The sequence below is a fragment of the Buteo buteo genome, chromosome 22, assembly GCF_964188355.1.
Source record: "Buteo buteo chromosome 22, bButBut1.hap1.1, whole genome shotgun sequence".
Taxonomy (NCBI): domain Eukaryota; kingdom Metazoa; phylum Chordata; class Aves; order Accipitriformes; family Accipitridae; genus Buteo; species Buteo buteo.
The window spans coordinates 7,553,275-7,575,206 of record NC_134192.1 but is presented as its reverse complement, the minus strand read 5'-3'; the positions used below and the strand labels follow the sequence as shown (position 1 = coordinate 7,575,206).

The 21,932-nt window shown below is 50.1% G+C and overlaps 4 protein-coding genes and 1 non-coding gene across 14 annotated transcripts in view; 1 reads left to right on the top strand and 4 right to left on the bottom strand.

Annotated features, from left to right (window-relative positions):
• The window catches only part of SEPTIN6 (septin 6), a 31,964-nt gene extending 30,844 nt beyond the window's left edge, over window positions 1–1,120 (bottom strand). For all 9 annotated transcript variants that reach the window (XR_012654033.1, XM_075054488.1, XM_075054485.1 and 6 more), the window contains exon 1: window positions 1,031–1,120. Coding sequence is in view for 8 of the 9 variants with exons in the window: in XM_075054488.1 (XP_074910589.1) it covers window positions 1,031–1,057 (27 nt within the window). In the remaining variant the exon portion in view is untranslated. The remainder of the gene's footprint in view (window positions 1–1,030) is intronic.
• A 2,409-nt stretch (window positions 1,121–3,529) lies between these two features.
• SOWAHD (sosondowah ankyrin repeat domain family member D) lies at window positions 3,530–6,280 on the top strand. 2 transcript variants are annotated; one of them, XM_075054492.1, is made up of 2 exons: window positions 3,530–4,706; window positions 5,493–6,280. In XM_075054492.1, the coding sequence occupies exons 1-2, from the start codon at window positions 3,833–3,835 to the stop codon at window positions 5,630–5,632; spliced, it is 1,014 nt and encodes a 337-aa protein (XP_074910593.1). In that variant the 5' UTR covers window positions 3,530–3,832; the 3' UTR covers window positions 5,633–6,280. The 2 variants fall into 2 exon arrangements, with proteins under 2 accessions (XP_074910593.1, XP_074910594.1); XM_075054493.1 differs by having other exon boundaries at window positions 3,530–5,619.
• Window positions 6,281–11,107: 4,827 nt separating this feature from the next.
• RPL39 (ribosomal protein L39) lies at window positions 11,108–13,728 on the bottom strand. The gene is made up of 3 exons (XM_075054539.1): window positions 13,628–13,728; window positions 13,180–13,283; window positions 11,108–11,444 (listed from the first exon to the last, which is right to left on the bottom strand). The coding sequence occupies exons 1-3, from the start codon at window positions 13,628–13,630 to the stop codon at window positions 11,396–11,398; spliced, it is 156 nt and encodes a 51-aa protein (XP_074910640.1). The 5' UTR covers window positions 13,631–13,728; the 3' UTR covers window positions 11,108–11,395.
• On the bottom strand, window positions 11,910–12,042 carry LOC142043422 (small nucleolar RNA SNORA69). The gene has a single exon (XR_012654043.1). It is a non-coding gene; the product is annotated as a small nucleolar RNA SNORA69 (small nucleolar RNA).
• Window positions 13,729–13,801: 73 nt separating the features above from the next.
• UPF3B (UPF3B regulator of nonsense mediated mRNA decay) lies at window positions 13,802–21,827 on the bottom strand. Its single transcript, XM_075054538.1, has 10 exons — window positions 21,605–21,827; window positions 21,337–21,443; window positions 21,095–21,201; window positions 19,481–19,579; window positions 19,022–19,132; window positions 18,270–18,313; window positions 17,418–17,606; window positions 16,771–16,922; window positions 15,749–16,061; window positions 13,802–14,877 (listed from the first exon to the last, which is right to left on the bottom strand). The coding sequence occupies exons 1-10, from the start codon at window positions 21,788–21,790 to the stop codon at window positions 14,731–14,733; spliced, it is 1,455 nt and encodes a 484-aa protein (XP_074910639.1). The 5' UTR covers window positions 21,791–21,827; the 3' UTR covers window positions 13,802–14,730.
• Window positions 21,828–21,932: the final 105 nt, after the last annotated feature.

Here is a 21,932-nt window from a genome sequence, read left to right as displayed (position 1 = left end):
CCATGCTAAAACCTACTGCTTTGAAGACAAAACGGCAAGCATTCATCTCGAGTATTATTTCTGTACTAACGCACGGACACAAAAGTTGGAAGCCCATCAAATCGCAGACAAAACGCTTCCGCATGCAAACGCGCTACAGATGCCTCCTTAGCATTTCTCTAACAAACGCAGAGGTGGCTCAACTCCCTCTGCTCCTCTTCTGGATAATTCTCCGCAGGCAGGCAGAGAGCTTTGCGTTGCGCTAGGAAGGCAGGCGAGCACCGGCGGCGGCAAGTGTGCCCACGGTGCACCGGGGGACGACACCGTGGGGGGACCCTCGGGGACAAAGCGTAGCAGGGACGCGGTGCCGATGTTCGGCGAGGGCTCCCACGGTTCCTCCGCGGCACACGGTGCCGGACTGACGACCTTCTCCGCATCACGCCCTAACGAGCACGGGATGACGGTTTCTCTGGGAGGAGAACAGCATCCCTGGAGAGATGGGGATGCCGAGGAGCGCTTTGCCCTCCACCACACCCTGGCCTGGCAAGGGGTCCCCAGCCCAGGGTAAGGGTGCAGGATGAGGCCTCACCAGCACGGCGGTCCGGCCAGCCCCGGGCTGCGCTGCGGGTCCCTCTGCGACCGCAGCGGGGCCCAGGGTCGGAGGAACCGGCGGGGCAGGACCCCCGGGCCCACCCCGGTGCGGGCAGCCCAAGGTCGCCGGGCCGGGCTGCTGCCCCGCAGCCAGCAAGGGGGGGGACGGACCCCAAACCTCCTTTCCCCCAGGTAACCCCGGCTCCCCTCAGAGCGGCCCCCAAACCCCGACCCCCCCCCTCAGAGGCCGCCGCCGCCGCCCGGGGCCGAACCCCGGAGCCCGCGGGAGGCCCCACGCCGGTACCCCCGCAGCCCGCGCCCCACCCAGCGCCCCCTAACCCAACCCGGCCCGGCTCGACCCGCCCCGACCCGCCGCCCCGGCCATGCCAGGCTCTCCCACCGGCCGTCCCGGCCATGCCCGGCCCGCAGGAGGCCGCCGCCGCCCGGCGCCCGCTCCCACCTGCCGCGCCACCTCGGCCGCCGCCATCGCTGCGAGCCCGCCACAGCGCCCGCCCCGGCCCGGCGGGCGGCTCCGGGCGCGCCCACCGCATCACCGCGCGGGGGGGGGGGCGGGGGGAGCGAACCCGCCGCGCCCGCCACCGCCCCTTCGCCCCGCCTCTCCCCCCCCCCCCCACTCCCCCGCCCGGCTCGGTCCCGCCGGTCCCGCCGCTCCTCTCCGGGAGGCGCGGGGCTGCCGGTCTTCCCCCCCCCGCGGCCGCCCGCGATGGTGCAGCCCGGACTGCGGGCGGGGCCGCCGCCACAGTATGTGGCGGGGCGCGGGGCCCGGCGGCCTGAGGGGGCGAGTGGGGCCGGGGCGGGTGGGAGCCAGAGCCCCGGCCTCCGCAGCCCCCGGAGCCGCTGACCAGTGCTCCGCGGGCTGTCCGGCGGGCCGCTGCCTACAGTCCGGCCTCCCCCGGCCGGGTGATGGGTTCCCCCCGCACTGGCTCCTCAGGGCAGGCCCCGGGGGGGGGGGACACCCTGCCCCCTCCGGTAACCCGGGGCGGCGCACCCGGCCAAGGCTAAGGGCACGGCCGTGCAGTGCTGAGCCTGGGCTGGGGTTTACGGTTTGGGTCTGAGGTCTCCCAGCCTCAGTAGGTCACTTGCTATTGAAAATAAAATGTCTGTGCGCTTTTGCGCACTTTGCCTGAGGTCCGTCGGGACGGTTCGCGCTCGCTTCGGACGCCGATTGATGGTGGCTGTGCCAATTTCTCATCCAGTGGTGGTACAGCCCCTTCCCCGGCCCCTCTCGGCCTTGGATGCAGCCTCTACTCCCCGGCCCGGCGGGCAGGGGCTGGATAAGCCCATCTGCTGCTTTCAGGGTGTAGCTGGTGCCACTTGGGTTTCCCTTCATTTGATGCCAGCACAAGCATCAAACAAAGGCTGAGAGAGAGGAACCTCAGTCCTTACCCAAAGCAAGTAACTTTCCCAGCCCCTGGGACCCCCTAGTAAAGCCCACAGGTTTGGCACCCCAGTTTTAGCCTGATCAGAGCTCACCAGTGCGACCAGTCCCTAATGCAGGCACAACCAGCGTGGCCCTAAAGGGGTGCTTTGCTTTGCACCGTCGCTGCCCTCGTTTCCCTCCTTGTTTTCCCCAGTTGCCACTCAACAAGTGTTTTAAACCATTCCCCAGGATCCCACGGCTGTGTGGGTCAAGTTTGCTGCCTCCGTGAGCCCGCAGAAGCCACCAACAGCCAGTGACAAAACCAGGCAGCGCCAGAAAGGGAGCAAGGGGACAATTATGTTTTCACCACCAGTCATTTGGGCTTTGTGGGATGACACCGGCTCCCCACACATCCCAGAAAAACTGGTCCAAGTGGTTGGAGAAAGGCAAAGCTCCCTCCAGGGCTGACGACCAACCTGGGGCAGGTTAGAGCAGGGCTAAAGCTTAGGGAAGGCAAAAAAAAAAGGGTTGAAGGGGCTGGCACGGCTCTTAGCTGTCAAATCAGTCGCAAAAACACCTGGTGGCAGTTCAGCCATGCTACGGGTATCTGAGGAGTCACGGATAAGAAAGGCCTTTGGAGAAACAGGACTGGGAGCTTTTGGGGCAGAGGAGTTTGTCCTGATTCCTAGCAAAATTAGGGTACAAACTGCTGGTGGCTGCAGCTGCCAACAGTGCGCGGCACGGGGCCTTGCTGGGAAGTGAAATACAGCAAGAGAGGAAGGCCAAAATGCTGCTGGGCTGAAACATCAGGTGGCAAGGGACCCAAAACACCACCCTGGGCTGGGTGTCCCTTACAGCATGGAGGCCCACTGGTGACTGGGAAAGCGGCCCTGTGGGGCAGTACCCTCAGCCTTCCCGAGCACAGCACCAAGGAGAAGCATTGCAACGGTGGGGGGCAATTTTTGGGGGGAGCTGTAAGGCAGGTGCCTCAGCAAGGCACCCGGCGCTTTGGGGTGTCCCCAGGACCAGTGTTACAGATATACACACACCAGCCACCGTAACAGGGTCTGAACCCAGGATCCTGCTGAGAATGCCAAGTCCAAGTGAAGGCTTCCAATTAGTCTTGTATTAGTTCTTTGGTTACAGCTTGAGCTGGCTGCCTCTGGAGAGGGACCCCCACCCCAATTCACACCTCCCAATTATACCTGTACCACCCATCACCTGATCCCTAAGTGCAATCACTTAATTCTGGTCGGTGGTCTCTTGATTTCTTACTGGTTTTCACTGTCGCTGGGCTGGCCTTCTTCTGAAGTTACCTCATTCTCCTGGAATCGTCTCCTTGGTCCTCATCTTCTTCATTCCGCTCGTATCCACTGAGTTCTTTGTTAGCAGCATCAGTTTTATCAAAAGTTGACGCTTGGTCAGCTCTCACGGCCTAAGGCTTCAGCTACTTCAGCTGCTAATGCTAAGCCACTATTCACAGAGAAAAACCCAGTTAATCCAATTTCTTCTATAGCCCCAGCATCGGGCTACCCAGGACCCCCCCCCCCCCGCCTCTGCCCACCGCATCGGTGCCGCACGCACACCCGCTCTCCCTCTGGGATACCGCAGGGGAGCAGACGGCCCACGGCTGCGTCCGTGCCCGGCGCCGGCGGCAGCCGCAGACGTAGGATGACCAAAGGTCGCCTGCACCGCCCCGGTAGTGTGGCAGCGCCGCGGATCCGCCGCCATGCCCGACGTACCCTCCTGCCGTGCAGGGTTGGTTCCTCCTTTGCCTAACGCCGAGGCAGGAAGCGTGGGGTGAGAGCTGGGGAGCACGAGCCGCGAGCTGTGCCTTGCCGGGGAGCCGGCTGCCGGCCAGCCCCGCAGAAAGCACCGGCCATGGCCCGGCGGGAGCGGGAGCGAGGCCCGGCCGGGCAGAGGGTAGCTGGCATCGTCCGGACGTTCACCTTCCTGGAAGCCGGCCAGCCCCAAGCGGGAAGCCTAGCCCGCAGCTCCCATCTCTGGCCGGCCGCCACGGGGACCAGAGAGCGTTTCCATCCGCTGCAGAAGATGGACACCAACAGGAGCGCCGGCTGGGGCAGCCAAGGCCCGGGGAGCTGGGGTAGGACTGCAGGCAGGCTCTCTGTCAGCCCCAGCAGTACCCGGAGGAAGGAGCTGAAGGAAATCCTCCTGCAGAGCAACAGCCCCGGCAGCACCATGCGGTTCGCCACCGCTCAGAAGACGTCCAACAGCAGCAGTGTCCTTGCAGGGCCACACCAAGAGCAGAAGCCTGAGCAGAGCCCCGAGGTGCTGTCCCTTGCTCTGGATCCCCTGGAGCACGAGTGGCTGCTGACGGTGGCCCAGGGCGATGCGGACAACATCGTCAGGCTGATGGACCTGGATCCCAGCCTGCTGACCAGGAAAGACTTCGTGACGGGCTTCACCGCTCTCCACTGGCTTGCCAAGCATGGCCATCATGAGAGCTTCATCCAGGTCATGTCCCACGCCCAGAAGAACGGCTATCCCGTCAACGTGAACATCCCCACCGCCAGCGGCGGGCTCACCCCCTTGCACTTGGCTGCCCTGCAGGGACACGAGCTGCTCATCAAAGTGCTGGTGGGAGCTTACGGGGCGGACACCAGCCGCAGGGACCACAGCGGGCGCAAGGCTTGGCAGTATCTGAGGGCAGACACCTCCAGGGAGCTGAAGGAGCTGGCGGGGGCCTTGGAGGAGGACTTGGTCCAGCTGGGCTCTCACAACACCAACAATAACTGTAAGTCATCCGGAGAGGCCAGGGCAGGGTGGGACAGTGTGGACTCCGGGGCCAAGGGGAAAGCCCAGCGCTCCTGGTGCTTGTCAACACTCCGGGCCTTTGTCAGACAGGCATCTGCTTTCTTCCAAGAGCGCTGAAGCTCCCCTGGTCCATTCGCCTCCAAACCCCAGGTCTCGCGTGGTCTTTTGGGGCTGTGCCAGCGCGAGTGTGTGTGGAGCAACCACAGCCATCGGGAGCACTGCCTGGGGACAGCCCTTCCAAAAAAACACCTGTCCCCGGAGGGGGTTTTGCCCCCTGCCCCTGCTGATGGGGACTCCTTGCTTGCAGCCCAGCAGAGCCCCGCGGTGGGGGCTCACGGGCCAGCCCTGCTGCAGGGAGCTGCTTCTCCGACACCCTGTGTGCCCGTGGGGGCTTGCTGACCCACTACGGGAGGTGGTATCCCGTGTTGGGGGCCGGGGATGGACGTTTGGGCTGCCTGTCCCGGGCTGCCGGCAGACTTTGCGTGTGACTGAAGGTAGGTCACGCAGCAACTCGGTGACTTGGTTCTCCCACCTGTAAAATGAGGCTGTCAGCACTGCCCTGGCTCCCAGCAATGCTGTGAGGTTGGACTGGTCATGGTGCCTTGGGTGCCTGGATGGAGACACTGGCAGAATATAATTAAATATTTCACAACCATACTCTGAGATGCCAGAGGCCTGGCACTGGGCTGACAATGGAGAAGAAAGTATGGCTTCAGAAACAACCCCCCTCCCAAACACTTTTTTATGTACGCTTCTCTGCCGGCAGGGAGAGCGGGTACAGACAAGCAGACCGTGCCACTGAGCTGCAATCGCTTTCCAGCTCCCTGTGAGATCCCCAGATCTCTGCCACATGCGCCTCCTCTGGGTTGCTGTTTGTTTATGACAGACAAAGCTGTTTCTCAGTAAAGTAAGAGCTGGAGTGCCCGTTTGCCAGAGGAGGCCGGACCCAGAGAAGTCTTTCAAAGTGCAAGACAAGTCCCCCTGGCAGCCCTTCCCTGGGGACCCCCGTCCAGGGGAGCCTGAGACGCTCAGCCCCACTGGGGATGGGGGCCGGAGTGGAGGAGGCAGGAGGGATGCCCAGTGGGGTGGCTTGCGGTGGCTCCTGCAGGGACTGGAGTCCAGGAGCAACTCTGGAAAGATGATTCATTGCTCAAAACCATGGAAAAGGTATGAAGGCTGTGAGATTATCTTTGTTGCTACTGAGGTTATGCTCAAAAATTAAACTCTTGATAAACATCCCTGTAGCAGCATAACCCCACGTGTATGTACTGGTAACTGCATTAAAAGGGCAAAGCCTCTGCTCGCCTGTTTGTGTTTTGTTCACCAAATGGAACTCTGCCCAGCTGATTTCAGCTTGCTTTTCACATTCTTGAAGGCCAGGGCTGCTTCAAAATATCTCCAGAAAAACAACTGCCCCTTCCTCTTTTTCATCACCATGAGACCATTTCTACCCCCTTAAATAGCAGTCCCATTTGAGAAGTGACTCTCAGACAGCAACTGGGGAGTTTCTGTTCCCCATCGCAGAGCAGCAGCCCTCATGGAGACACCTCAGATGGGAGTCGTGGTTAAATCTTTCCAGCTGCCTTTCTGGGGGTCTCCAGAGGTGACTGAGGGACTCAAAATCATCTCTTGCCTGGCCGCACAGGTGAATTTGCACCTTGATGCAAAATGATACGTGGGTAACTCGCTGTGGAGAACTTGAGCCTGTGGGTTTCACAGACCCTGAGCAAACCCTGTTTATATTCAGACTGTGCTCTGAAATGCTGCTTGGACACTGGGATAACCCAGTCTGCAGTGGACGATACATGTGTCCTTGTTTCAGCTGAGAGAGTTAATTGTCTTGCTAGTAGCTGGTGTAGTGCTATGTTTTTGAGTTCGGTATGAGAAGAATGTTGATAACACACTGATGTTTTCAGTTGTTGCTAAGTAGTGTTTACAAGAAGTCGAGGATTTTTCAGCTTCTCATGCCCAGCCAGCAAGAAGGCTGGAGGGGCACAAGAAGTTGGGAGGGGACACAGCCAGGACAGCTGACCCCAACTGGCCAAAGGGGTATTCCATACCATGTGATGTCATGTCCAGTATATAAACTGGGGGGAGTTGGCCTGGAGGTGGATCGCTGCTCAGGAACTAACTGGGCATCGTTTGGTGAGTGGTGAGCGATTGCACTTTGCATCACTTGTTTTATATATTGCAATCCTTTTATTATTATTATTGTCATTTTATTACTGTTGTTATCATTATTATTTTCTTCCTTTCTGTGCTATTAAACTGTTCTTATCTCAACCCACAAGTTTCACTTTTTTTTTCTGATTCTTTCCCCCATCCCACTGGATGTGGGGGAAGTGAGTGAGCGGCTGCGTGGTGCTTAGTTGGTGACTGGGGTTAAACCACAACAACATGGAAGAACAGCCTCCAGATGAGCGGACAGTGATCCAGTGACTGGACAGTGTCCAGTCCAGGTGACTGGGTGGACACATAGATGTGTCTGGACATCTTTTTAATCACTGAGGTCAGCAGCAGAGACATACAAAACACACTGGGAATGGATGTAATGCCTGATCTACACCGGTTTTGTAATGCTTTAATAGATTAAAGACTATGGCAACATAGCTCCTTCCAGAACTTCTCTGGCCACATCAATGCCACAGGACAGCAGGCTGGCTTCTAACAAGTCTGGTCACACCAGCACAAACTCCATGAAAAGTTCTGATGTCAAAACACCTGCAATCTTTAGTTCTGGTGACCAAAGTGCTCTTGGGAAGATAGGTGGGTGCATGTGTGATGAAATATTTTTTGACCTGTTAGTCCTCTGTCACCCTTTTGCGGCAGCACACTGCCAGGGAGAGGGCACGGGACTGCTCTTTCATCCTCCTCTGAGTAATAAACAGAGTAAACAGTGGAATTAGTGAGAATTCCCTGGAAGGAGCTGTTTCCTTGCCATTTGTACCTGCAGCTTAGTCACATGCTACCAGGAAACTTGGACTTCAATGTTCCATTCGAGAGTAAAGTTTAACTGGCAAATGCTACCCTTAAATACGACTAAAGGATTTTTAGTGCTTGCCTCCCCTTGACGGCTAACCAAAACCCCCTAAAGGCAGCTTTTTCCCCCATCTTTTGGTTTTGGATTTGGAGCTGTACTCTGCTCTGAGGCAAATTAGGCAGGCACTTCAGAAGGAGCAAGACCACAGCCCTGCTTCTCTGGGTGGTGTTACAACACACTCATCAACGCCATCCCCTGCCTTAACTGCCCTGCAAGGGTTCCTCTCCACAGAGCAAAAAAAAGGATCTTCTTCAAATCGCAGTACCCTTCAAATCGCAGTACCCTTTCTGCTGCTGTACACTGTTTGCCCCAAACACCATGCCACTTCCAGTCACCCACCCCTGTCTCGCGCAGTTTATTTTCATAGCTACTGAGGGGCAGTCCGTTGGGAAATACAGACAGGTTTAAAAAATATTCCTCAAGTGTACAATCAGCTCTAACTTTGCTTCTCACTTGGAAAACAAAAGCACATCCACCCAAATTAATGGACTAGAATATGCAAATTATTTAGATTTTTTTCTTTAACGCTTCTGGTGATGTCTGTTATCGCATGTTAGCCCAGTTCTGCAGAGATCCCTGATAGCCCTCGCAACTCTCACAGGGAAGGAGAGGGCAAAGGGAGCTGCCACAGAAACAACAGAAATAATTTGAACCCAGAGGTATTTCTGTTGCTTAAGGTTCTGCAGATTGATTTTAACCCAATTTTAATTTGTACCAAATTTGCTTCGTGCTATCCCTTAATGTCCAATTTGAAAAGCAGATTCAGTCAAATGGGGAAAAATAACAGAAGGGGTTATTTTCCAAAGCAGCTCCTTGGTAGAAGCTGCTTCCATCTAATAAAAATAGCATAGTAATGATAGTAATAGGGAGACTTTCTAGTAAATAGTAATAAATAGTTCAATCTATTGCTCAGGAAAGCTTTCCCAGAAATGCCATGGAGAAAACTGTCTCCTTCCATTCTGAAGTCCATAAAATTACTTTTTGCCTCCTCAGCCAGGTCCTCATAGACACAATTAAAGAGAAAGTCTGCGAGCAGCTTTGCCTGCCAGCAGTGGTGACGAGGAGACAGGGGGTGGTTCGCAGGGCTCCAAGGCTGATCTTTGATCCTCAGCAGTGCTGTTATTTCCCAAACACTTGCTTCAAAGAGAAGAGCACAGAAGAGATTTAAAAAACATTGGGGCAAAAGTGTTTGCAGCACATGGGCCTCTGTTGAAACATCTCTGGCAATACTGTTTGCTGCTTTCCTGTTGCAGTGACTTACTGCTTCCCCCTGATAATGAAGCAGAAACTAGACTCTTAGCAGACAGGAAAAGAAGCTAGAAGATACTTCTGAAGTGTCCTGAAGTTGGTAAAAATCCCAGCCGTGCTCTCCTGTGCTCACAGAAACCTCCAGCACACCTTAAGAGGGAGAGACTGGCATGAACTCTGAGCAAGGTGTGTATTTGTTATGCATTTATACATGGCTTGGTACATGCTGCTGCCCAGCATTATTTGCTATGAATTGTAATGCGAAGGAGATAAATCTACGTACCTTCAACATGAAAAGCAGCAACACAGGTGTGGTAGCCTGAAGCTTCCTCAGGAAGCTGCCACCCAGGAACTGAGCCACCACAGCAGGCTGAACCCAGAAAACAGCACCTTCGCAGCTCTGAGCGTCAGGATGGGCTTTGCTGCAGCCACATCCAGCTGACCACAGCATCTATCCCAGGTCTGCACTGCAGAAGGGAAAAGAGCAGCAGCCACGCAGGACTCCGTGCTGAGCCACAGCCACCTCCTCCTCCACTTCCCTGCGGTGAATATGTGATGTTTCACAGACCCCAGCAGAGAATGCTGGCATCAGGGAGCTGGAGTGCTCACTACTCTGAGCAGTTTAATCCTTTCTTTCCTCTCTCCCCTTTTTAAAATAGCTGCTAACTCTTCCTTTGAGCAACATCTTGAGTTACCACCCTTCTGCTGAGAACGTTTTAAATTAAGCTCCACCTATGGCTGGCATCAAGACCAACTTGATCAAGCCAACGCAGAGCTCCAAACAAAACTCAGGAGGCTATTACACGTTCTAGGGAACATGCAGACATTATGTACTACAGCCTATGGGAGTATTCCATTTTATAGGAGACAAATCTATCCACTGCCCTTGCTATACTCTTCCCTTTCCTCCTCCTCCTTTGTGAAACTTTCTTTCATTTGATTCTTCCACTGCATCCAATCCCCAGCCAGCATCTTAACCCCAGGCTCCAAGGGCTGCCCTGCCCCATGTCCTGCCTGAGAGCAGCTCCCAGTGCTGCAGGCGCAGGGGCCAGACCCACGCGGGGTAAGAAGCCGCCATCCTCGGCCGACCGCAGGTGTGAGGCTCACAAGGAGCCACCCGCAGCTAACACGGGGGGGGGTGTTCAGGGGCAGCCTTGGCAGTACGCTGCTCAGGCGCAGAACGGGTCACCTTGGTATTCAAGATCACTGATTGTTCTCAGCTCTGCGTTCTCGCTCCCTGGGCAAGTATTTTTATAGTACTTCCGGGCATGTAAAAATGTTTTCCGACTCACCAACAGGCCTAGCTACACTTTACTATGGGGTCTACCCTGGATGTTCAAAAGGGCCACGTGGGAGATTAATGGCAGAGTTGAGAATCTGCAGCTGTGGCAGAAGCCACCCATACAGAACATACATGTATCCAACGTTTAAGCGTAATGCAAGAGAGGGAGGTAACCAGAGAGTGACTTGGTTTAGCAAAAGGTTTTGTTAGTTCAGATCCCCCTCACCTACCACAGCACACCTCGAACGGGAAGCCACCTTAACCCAGATGAGTGTTTTCAGTGTGCTTTGTTTTCTGGCCCCATAAAATGCACCCAGCAGCTATACAGACACATCTTTAGCAAATTCTGACAACACTGTTTACTTTTCTTAGTAACATTTAATAAATCTACCAGAAATCTAATCCAGAGTCTTCCCTGGGGTTAAGTAATAAGAGGCTGACACTCCAAACAGAGTTACTGTAGCCACAGTGGTCTATGGATCATGAAGTAAAGTCTGCCTTTTTCAAACCTGCCTCTAAAATACTTTAAAAAAACCCCACCAAACTATCTCAGTTTGTCTAATAACAGATTTTCTTCAAATTAACTCCTCTAAAATCAGTTCTGATTTCTACCCATTTTCTTTAAAAAATTGGTACGTCCGGCTCTCAAATGTTTACAAACTGGTACGTTTACAGTAAGTGAAAAGGAAGACACAGCCTACTCCATCTGAAAAGAGCTGACAAGGTTTCTCACGCTAAGTGACATTATATGCACAGTAATGTTAGTTACTATCCCACCATATATGTATGAGAAATAATTTCAACCAAGTCATTCAGGTCCATATTTATTAGTAAGCCTGTACACTGTCAATACTCATGATGATGCCTGAAAGAAAGAACACTAATAGAACACAGTCTTCATGTTTCAGATGCAAATTACTTCAAGATTTTCCCAGTTAACATCAATAACCCAGACTAGCTCATAAAAAAAACAGAAACTGGGGATTGAAGTCCAACACTACAGAAGGAATTGCTTGGGGGTCGCCGAACAGCATACGGGTGTATCAATCTGACGCAGAGAGACACGTGTTTTATTAGAGTTCCCAGGAGACAGCCTCTCTTACAAGCCCAGTTTGGTCCTTCTCCAGTGTCTCCTTTTGGAGTTGTACCTAAGACAGAAGCAGTGTAAATTAGCAAAGTGCATGCACACACACGTTTGAGGATCCAGGCAGACTGAAAACCCCTTGAATTAGCTCAACAGTAAAGGACAGAAATCTTTCTTATGTGCTATAGTGGCAACAATAATCAGCTGTATACTTATTTTTTTAAATTTCCACCTCTGTTCACTTTCTTCATTCACTAACCAACTAGCACCTTACTGCAACAGAAACTAAACCTCAAAGAGATAAAGATGCCCACAGAGATACATCAGCAGTGGCGTGTGAATATCCTACTTCTTTTTTTGGAGACAAGACCTGTGATCTTATACTGACTGTCCAATGATAATGAAAACTATCCCTTGAATGCAGCTCATAGTCTAACACAAAAAGTATCATTTTTGTTCAAAATAGGAAAGCACAGCAGCATATGGAAAAGGCCCTCTTCCAGGAAACTATATTCATTTATGAGTACATATTTGTACATGTTAAGAACAAACAGTTTCACCACCGTGTAGGTGAAACTGGAGACAGTGTTTAACAGAGTTACTTTCAGCAGGAAAATGGCAGTACTCCCACGGAATGAAGCACTGTAATTGCAGCCTGCTTTAGTACACAGTTTGGATAAAACTGATGACCGTGGAGGTAATGAAGTGTCACAAGACAAAAACTCATGATTTTGCCCTTGCCCCATGACAAAGTATTCCAAAGTACTGCAATTTAGCTAAAACAGAACCCCATTCTGAGTTGGTATCTGGAAGACAAGGATACAGTCTGGGGCACACAACACTGATTTTTCCTAGAAATAAACAAGTTAGGAGAAGTAACAGGAACAGAACCTGGCAGTTCCGTGCCGTTTCAATGCCTGAGCCAGCCACTGCTACTGTCACTCTCCTCACTACTTAGGACAAAAAACAATCTGGGAGAAAAAATCCTGTTCCCTTAAGAAGTCTACACAAGGGAGTATATGAGATAAAAAGATAGCTGCACAGCGTGAGTGACCGAACTATACTGGCTGAAGCTTTTAACCCAGAGGGTTCAGATATGCACCACCTTCTGCATGCCCCACATTTACCTAGTATTCTGCAGTACTCTCTCATTGCAATTTCCTAAATACAATGCTTGAAAATAAACACTATAGGCAAACAAAAAGGAACTATTGCAAATTAATTCTGCAGCTGTGTGCCAAGGGCCTCATACTATCAATTTTATCTCCCAGACACCCAACAAGGCCTTAGCTCCCTTACGCACAATCTTCTGTACCTTGGAACACCCACGCTCAGTAAGGTATTGTTCCTTGAAAATGCAGGAACCCAGAGGGACAGCTATGAGAGAGGGGAAAGGTGGTGGGAAGGGGAACAGCAGAAGCACAGAGGCTACCAGGGTACAAATCCTGGAATAAATTATCCACACATACGGTTCACGCTTTCACTTTACACGTGCCAGGACCCAACACCTGTGGATGCTTGCAGAGCACTGGAACGAACTGAACTGCAGCAGAAGGAAATGGCATGGAAGCCCCACACCGTCTCAAGAAAACACAACGGGCCGACAGCATCGGGTGGAGTTACGTATCTGCACTAGCATGCTTGTACAGTATTCACGGCCACAAAATCGCGCTTTTGCTTGCACGAACGCCTTTAGACAATCAGCTTCTGCCTTCAGTCCCCACGGCACAGGCAGCCTGATTGACACTAGTGCGGCTGTAGGCTGCGGCTCCTCACAAGACAACCGCTGATCTTATTACCTGATCTTATTGCCCGTTTTCATGCGAATCCACTGCGGGATAGGCCGGTTCTGCTTCTGCTTCTTCGCGAGGAAGCGTTTGATCTTGAACGTCTTGTGAGACGACTAGAAGAGAAAGCAGCCGTTACTCCCGCACGGCAGCCCCCGCCTCGCAGCCGGCGGAAGGCAGCTCCGCCGGGCCCGGGCGGGCCCCACTGCGGGCGCTCAGCCACGCCAGCGCGGGCGGGAAGCCCCACAGAGCAAAAGCACCGGCACCCCGCGCGGTGAGGCGGCCGGTGGGCCGCCAGGCCTCGGCGAGGCGGGGACGGGAAGGGGAAGGTTACACCCGGGACCCTCCCGCTCCGCCGCGGCCGCTCCGCCCCGCCTGCCGGGAAGCCCAAGCCAGCCGGCGGCGGCGAGAGGGCTCGGGAAAACGCGGCGCGGCGACGGATGGCGGCCGATGGTCTCACCATGGCGCGGAGCTGCCCGGCGTCTCAGCGATGGCGGCGGTGGAAGAGACGGAAGGGGCGGGGGAAGGCGGCCAGAGAGGCGGCGGCGGCGCGGGCTCCGCCGCCACAGCGCCCCCTAGCGGCCCGGCGGGCCCGGCCCGGCGCAGACGGAGCTGAGTGAGGGACGGCGGCGGCACGAGTTTCTGCGAGTTTATTGGTTTTAGTACAAAATCGCTATGGCTAAAATTCGCTAGCTGAGGAGGAGCTGCTACTGGTGAAGTCTCTTTCTGGGCTGTAAAACAATACTTCAAGTTATGATGGAAGATGAAGCAGTACGGAGAGGGCAGGAGTTAGGAAACGTTTCGGACGCTCGAGAAAGGAGGATGCTGGAAAAGAACAGGATGCTCAAACCAGCTACATTTGATTAAGAGTAAGCGTTTCAACATAGGTAGACTTTACACGAGAATTTGTCAAGAAGTATTCCAATATTAAGCCAGCTTATTCATACACTCCAACTTAGTTACTTTATCCAGAGAACCGCTAAGGAGGAAGGTCTCTCCCTCCCTAACATTATTACTGCAATGCCAGATGTTCTCCTCTTTACATGCCAGAGGGCTCCTGTTCACTCGTACCTCAACAAGCCCAGCCTGCGTACCTGTCTCAGTGCTAGACTGAGATAATTTAGCTATCGCTGCCTCAGGTCGGAGCACCACACAACACAGCAACACCTGTGTTGGCTCCGGGCAACTTCAAGCTCGCTCTGCTTAAGTGCGTCAAACACACTGTAAAGCTGTAAAGCTCTGGCTTGAGATCCAGGTGTCATCTCCTCCTGACCACATGACTCATTATCATACTTAAGGCCATAAAGTCTTTCTACTTTGCAAAGATTCTCTTCTCTGTTGTAGTTAGATGCTGGGAAAATAAATTCAAATAACTGAAAAGACAATGAGAACACATTTCAAATTCCGAATCTACAGCTGAGGTTCTTTAACCAGAAACATCCAACAGCACAATGCCCCCTTTTCTTCCTTTGTTCCTTCTTCACTTCGAAGGCACTTCTGGATTGCGTAGTACATGCTCTTTGGCTGCACAGACAGTCAGAACACATAAGGCTTGCATGCTAGTCACTCCTCTTCCTTCATATTACTGGTCTCACTCTCTTGTTTCTTATCCGCTCCCTGATCTGTGGGCTTCGCAGCACTCTCTTCATACTGACACAATCTGCTTCGGCTTCGGGCTCCTGGCTGGTACAGCTGCATTGCTGGACGATCCTGAAATAAATCAAAACTATTTAGACTCTTTCATAGCCCCATGCTATCATGGTTATTATGGCATCAGTGATATTAGAAATGGCTCAAATTCAAACTTTTCAAGGTGTTCTAAGTTAAATTATTCCACCACAGTGGCAATGTAAATTCAACTGTCTCAAATCAAGGTTGTCTCTGTTGTAAGGCTCCATCCCTGTTCAAGCCTCAAAGAACACTGCACATAGTTGAAGTTATTTGTAAAGAGTTTCCTCTCGAGACGAGTACAGCTGACCCTCTCTCAGAATAGAGGCCAACTTCAAAGCTTCTTCAAAACCTTGAGTTTCATTTGTACCCAATAATGCCTTAGGTGACATGGAAAACTTGCATACTGACACTGCAAAGGGATATTTGCAGAGTATATAAAACTAAACTCAAGACATCATTTCTTGAGTCTACAGGAGATGTTGTCATATTCTGCATGTAGCAGTCTTGTCCCTGTTTTGCAGGAACCTGTTCGATCACACTCCCATTTTGAGATGTATTTTCAGGCATGTATAGCATCAGCAGAGATACAGGTAGATTACTGATGCTCTACCAACACCTTAAAGATACAGCCTATGGCATAAGTCAGCAAATGAAAAGGGATCAGTGTCTTTACAATTTGGCCCATGTTATCTTGGCTTAACTCCTATACAGTGACACGAAATATCACAAACAGTTTAGCAAAGTTTAGTGGACAAACGGGCAAACTTTCTAACAATGGCAGAGTTTGTTACCAGAACAGGAAGAAGTTTCAACAGAGAAATCACATGGTTCTTTCCTTGAAGTGCTTTTAGCCTAAAACCCACAAACGGGTCCCTATGAATCAACATATTAATTTAAAGAAATCCAGCACCTTGTTTCTGATACGATCCCTCTTAATTGTATCCTCTTTTTTATCGTCTTTGGTTACTTTCTCAGATTTGTCCGTGCTGCTGGTAAAGTCTGTAAGATCACTTTTCTTTCCCTTTTCTCTGAGTAAGTCTCTCTCCTTTTTCACCTCTTCCTCTTTTCTTCTAAAAACCTTCTCTTTATCAAAGCGCTCTTTCTGCCTCCGACGCTCCTCTTCTTGGCGTCTCAGTTTCTCCCTCTGTGCTCTCTCATATTCTCTGTCTCTTTCAAAATCTCTATCTCGGTCCCTGTAGTCCTTTACACACTCATCTTCTGATCTGTATGAAAACAAAACTGAAAATTAAGCTCAAACGATTCATCAAACAGAGCTGGGAGATCAATGTAATACTGGTGTAAATGTGCAATACGAAGACGACACATTGGTAGGTTCTAGGGAGCTTTTGGGAAGCTGTAATAACCTGAGTCATGCATGATAACCAGAGATGACACTGACTGCTAGCACTTCCTAGCCTTCTACTTGCATAGCTGGCTGAGTCTCCTCTGGCTTTGGAAAACACCCGAATTTCTCTGTCTCATCTCATTTCTCACATGGCAGAACTGAATCTTGAACAGATCACAGAGACGTTGAGAATTATGCTTTCCGCTTTGACCTTTTACAAGACTTAAAGGGACTAGTCAACTGGAGTACACCTCTCCTCTTGCCATGGTTGTAATTCTCTCATTGCAACGACAGTGCTCACAACCTGTTGCAGTCACCTACACCTGGGCTTCTTTTGCAGAATTCCTACAGCGAGTTGCAAAACTATTAAAATTTGTCCACTAGTGAAGACTTGCCAGGTAATTCACACAGCTTTCTGTACTCACAGGGATGCGTGTTGCCACAGAGGACACATCCCGTGCCTTGTATCAGAAAAATAATTTGAAAGAAATTTCAAAGCACGGTCATGGCAGAGCAGCCTAAGCCTTGGTACGATCAGGAAACAAGTTATATATACATATATATATTTATAGCAAGTACTAGAATACTTTTTTGCCTTCTCTTCTTTTGTCTCCCCATCAGATCGTTTGGCAGATGCACTACTCGCATTTTTTTCCTCCCTCAGAGTCTCTTTTTCCAGTTTCTTGGATTTTTCTTTTCTCTCCAAGTCTTTTTCATCTTTTTCAGGCTTCTTAAGTAGCTACAAAGAAAACAGAAGTCTCAACTAAAAAGCTCACTCTAATACATATTGTCTGGCACAACACCGAAATTGCATCAAAGGAACTGTAGTCCAGTAAGAAACAAGCATTAAAGTAATATTACTGCAAATCGTAGTATTTCTAAAAGCTGGAGTGTATGAGTAAGCATAAGCCATACGGCTGACTAGGATTTTTCTCCTAAAACAGGCCATTTTAGAAAGCTTAAAAATAGTCTCCATTCCATAGTGAATTCACAATTCTGTTTAGCACAACATGTACAACAGTCACATGACAAAAGCTTTAAATATTACTATGAAGCATTACAGCATGTAAACCTTTACAATGCCTAATATTGAATATTACAAAAGAGTGGTAATTTACTAACACCAAACTCATGTGATTCTTCACACAATACTCAAAGCACATTTTGAGAGACTGATATACAAATAATAGGGGAAAGGGAGCGTAACAGTTTATAATAAAGAACTGTTCTAGACCTTAATCTTTGGTTCTTCTTTTGATCTGTCTCTTTCTTTTTCTGGGCATCTGTCTACCTTCTTCAGTTTTTCTGCTTCTTTTCTCTTCCTTCTCTCCTCCTCTTTCCATTTTCTTCTTTCTTCTTCTCTTTGTCTTTTTCTTTCCAATTCTCTCCTCCTCCTCTCCTCTCTTTTTTCTTCTCTCAGTCTCTGTGTGTGTAAAAGCAAAGAGAAATAGTGTATTTCTACACTAGAAAACATCCCCTTAAGCCTCACACGATACCCTGCCACAAAGTGATGAAGTATTTCATCACCAAATAACTCACCACAAAACCACCCCTATTATAAAAGTCCTGTTGTCTCTATTGTTCTATTGTGAACCTGAACATGTTACAGCAGCATTTCTTTTTTTGAAATCTCGCTCATAAGCCTTGATTTGTACTGTCTTAAGAAAACCAAACACAACGCTAGCCTCAGCCTTTATCGCTCTAATTTTAATTAAATTTGCCCCATCTGTGATTTTCTCCATCACTAAAAGTTAAAAGGAGATTGTGTGCTAGGAGAAAGATCATCTACAAGGACCTCAGCCATAACTGCATTAAAAATGAAAGCATTAAAATGGAATCTGGTTTGGCAGTGCCACAAGAGACATTTAGCTGTGACCAGAATGCACACAAAGCACCAACATTCCTACAAAGGCCAGCATTCTAGTAGTTTAAAATATGTGAACCAGATGTTAACAAGTTGGGTCAGAAGCTGCTTCTTCAGGAGGGCAGAAACATATCAGTATATGCGTAGCAAAATACACACCCATGCTTTAAATGAGCAAATTGTACACGCAAGCAACAAGAAGATTCTGGAGATAAGTCTTACCTGTTTATTTTTCAAGAAGTTCAATAAAGGAGTAGTCTTTTTAGCTAGAGAATATATAAAACAAATGTAAACAATTTGCCTTATCCAATACTGCAATACCTACAAGACCCTCTATGAAATGAAGGAGCCTTATGAATGATCCAGCCTATCTCCTCTCACATACAGCAATACAGCAGTGGAACAAGTATTCCAATCCTATCCCTGAACAGTGGCAACTATTAGGATTCTATAAACTTCTTTAGGACACTAATACGATAATCCAGTACACCTGTCTGTAAAGGGATATTCGGTCTGCATTAGGCTTTTCCCAGATTCTCTTGCTTTGAAAGAGATACCTGTAACACACTTAAAAGGAGCATTCTGGTCATTTTTGTGGTATTTTACCCAACCACACTATCTCTCAACTCGTGCCTGCGCGGAACGTCACTGGTCACAGCATTTAACATTAAACATCACTGCATCTCGCTGAAAGGCAGCCACTCCACAGCCTAGTCTGGCTAACAAACATCTGATGAGCAGCTTAAAACAGGAAGGAAGGTTATCACATGAAACTTAAACCTAGAGAAGAATTTAGAGCATGGGAGCAAAATAAAATACACTGAACAATATTAGCCTAAAGGCTTAACAAACACCAAGCAAGCACACAAAAGAACTCAGTCTCCTCAAGGCTGAGAAATCACAGCTTCAAATTACACCACATACATTTCTTTGTGCTCTAGGAAAAGGTAACTATAGTACATAGATTTCCATACCTATTAGCTCTTTGTTTCTTGCCTCTATTTCCTCCAGCAAAGTTTCAGGAGTGGAGGTTAATTTTTCATCATCTGCACTGTAACTTTCCAAAAACTTCTTGTACTCTGGATCTACAGGGGAGGGGAAAGGGGAAGAAAAAAAAAAAAAATACACTGTAGCATGAAAAGAATCTGCATTGCGCACTGCTGGAATTCTGGGTTAGATTTGCATAAGTTGTGTTGTTTATATGTCACCTTTTCATAAGGTGGCAGCTCTCAAATAAGCTGCTGCATTATGTTTGTTCAGGACAATCATATTTAGTAGATTTGCAGCTGACAAAGCAGTGCTAACAAGCTTCCCATATAATTAAGCAAACATTCTACTGATAAGCTACAGTGTCACAGCAAAAATATTATATTCAAATTATTGCTAGGACTTTCAAGCCTACACATGCAAAACAAACTAGCTAGCTGCTATACCATCTTCGATAGTTCCAGTTTTGGCATCCTTTTTCTTACTCTTCTTTTTTGCAGCTTTTTGGAAAGGTGCAAACTCAACTATGGCAGCATATTCCTGACCTGTTAAGAGGAGAGGGAAAGATACATTAAAACAGAGATGAAACAGATATAAAATAGCGTATATTGACCATGTCTAAAGCAGGAGGATAAGCCTCAGAAGAAATATGCAATACTAGAAGAGACAGCATTAAAAAAACCTCTTGTATTTTGAAAGCCATTTAATTAAAAAAAATTTTAGAGACAGCAGAATTCATGAACTAAACACTCTCACTATGTTAACAAAACAGCAAATTCACAGACTCACAACAAGAAGGAAACGTTAGCTTTAAGACTGCCCTTACTTGTCAGTTCAGCCACCTCAGCTACACTGCACCATGTAATATCCTCATCCTACAGACTGTGCATTCACTGTGCAAGTAGAAGGGAATATTTTAAGCTAATGCAACCGAGGCAAGTCTCAATTTTTGGCAAAATACAACAGAATGCAACACATTACAAGCAAGCTTTAAAGTTTCATCTTCTGACAAGAATGCTACATTTATGGCTGCATAAATCCAATATTGCTGTTGGGTATGGCAAATACAGCGTGCTGTTACACTGCAAACCAGCTTACTTAAAAGATCTAGGTGTTTTAGAGCCTCATCGTGCAACCCTCCTAAATAAGGAAGATTCTTGTGGACAGAGCTGTGTGTCACATAAAACACCTGACTGGATGAAGCGTAAAACACGTACTTGAAACAAAGTTCAAGGTGAAATCCTTAGCCTACCGAAGTCAACAAGCAGATTCTTGTTAAAGCTTTTGCTAAATATGTAAATGTCAGGTCTATCAATGAGAGACTAACAACTTCCAGTGTTATCCAATGTAAGCAGTTTTGAAATGCAAAATCTAAAAACCTGAGATGTACCAAATACCTAACATGTATTTAGAAAAAAGATAAGTGACAACTAAATACTTGGATGTTTAACCAATGAATTAAACAAAATATTTGTTTCCTACAGATTAATGTCTTCAGAGAGCAGTCACTTTCACATCTTAGACTGCAAGGAACAAGCTGCTCCTTTTATCAAATCAAGATGACTCACTCAGTTGTACATTGGAACAAGTAATAAACTGAATTAAAAACTGACCAAAAAATAAGTCCTGCTGTTAGAAGCATACAGAACAGGTGAGGGCAGTAGCAGAGGGCAGCATCGTTGACCTCAGCTTCGTTTAGTTTGGACAGCGACACCACCTACCCACTTTTGCTTTTCAGACTTTATACTTGGGTATGACAATGCAAGTACTAACCTCAGTAACGTGGCAACTGGTTTTATATTGATACTGCTACTACCTTGACGTATGCTTAACTGGGTTTTACACGTAATATACAAAACCAGTTTAGATTAGTTTCCACAAAGCGCAAGACGTTTTCTTTGTTCTGCGAAATGCTGCGTGTCATTCATTTAAGGCACTAAACCCAAACAAACCTGAAGGGGCACGCTAAGCTGCTGACACCCATCCCTCTCAAATTCAACCAGCCCGCTGCACGCACACCGGGAAAGATGCAAACGCAGAGCCGAGCGCCCTTCACTTGCCTTTGTGATCGACAAAAACATAGCCGTCAAAGCGATCCCTGAAGAGGACTATGTCTTCCTGGTTTTTAAAGTTGATGTAGGCTCTCGAGAACATGTGAGGGTACAAGCTGCAGAAAGACAAGACCCAGAGACCAAGGATGACTTCAGCATTGGCGGCAGCTCTGAGGGCCCGGCGGGCCACACCGGCGGCTCTCAGGAGCCAGCCGGGGCGGTGCCTGGGGGTGAGGGTCCGGCGGCCGTACCTGGAGTCATTGGCGAAGAACTCGAAGTAGTCGTGCTCGGGCAGGGGCTGGAGGTGCTCCTCCAGCTGCTCCTTCGTCAGGCTGGGCGGCAGCCGGCGGATCACCACCTGCGGCACGACGACGACGACGACGGCCGTTAGGGCCGGCCCCCCCTTCCCACCGGGATCCCTTCCCTCCCTCCCCACCCCGCGGCGGCCCCCGCTCTCCCCTCAGCGGTCACCCCTCAGAGGCCCGCTACCCCCGGCGCCGAGCAGCGCGCAGGCCCCACCTTGCTGAGCGTCTCCTTCTTGTCCTTGGGCCGCTCCAGGCGGTCAGGCTCGGCACCGCCGGCCCTACCGTCCGTACCGGTGGCGGTCCCGCTCCCGGTGCCGCTCCCCGTCCCCAGCAGGGCCGCCGGGCCGGCGGCGGGCCCGCGCCGTTCCTTGGGCCTGGCGTTTTCCTTGTCCTCCTTCATCCCGGGCCGCGGGACAGCGCCGCGCGCGCCCCCGCACGCCCATTGGCCCGCCGCGCCTCTCGCGCGACTGCGCCTTAAAGGGCCACGAGCCCGCGCCCTCGGCCGGGGCCTTCCCCTTCGCCCGGACTACGGCTCCCGGCGT

Excerpts from the sequence above, each read along its gene's own strand:
- UPF3B (XM_075054538.1), bottom strand. The coding sequence starts at position 21,790 with ATGAAGGAGGACAAGGAAAACGCCAGGCCCAAGGAACGGCGCGGGCCC. Across the intron at positions 18,314-19,021 it reads AAGAAACAAAGAGCTAATAG|CTAAAAAGACTACTCCTTTA; the intron begins GTATGGAAATCT and ends TATATTCTCTAG. Across the intron at positions 14,878-15,748 it reads GGGATCGTATCAGAAACAAG|GATCGTCCAGCAATGCAGCT; the intron begins GTGCTGGATTTC and ends GATTTATTTCAG.
- SOWAHD (XM_075054492.1), top strand. The coding sequence starts at position 3,833 with ATGGCCCGGCGGGAGCGGGAGCGAGGCCCGGCCGGGCAGAGGGTAGCT. Across the intron at positions 4,707-5,492 it reads TCACAACACCAACAATAACT|GGAGAGCGGGTACAGACAAG; the intron begins GTAAGTCATCCG and ends CTCTGCCGGCAG.
- RPL39 (XM_075054539.1), bottom strand. Across the intron at positions 11,445-13,179 it reads AAAACGGGCAATAAGATCAG|GTACAACTCCAAAAGGAGAC; the intron begins GTAATAAGATCA and ends CTTCTGTCTTAG.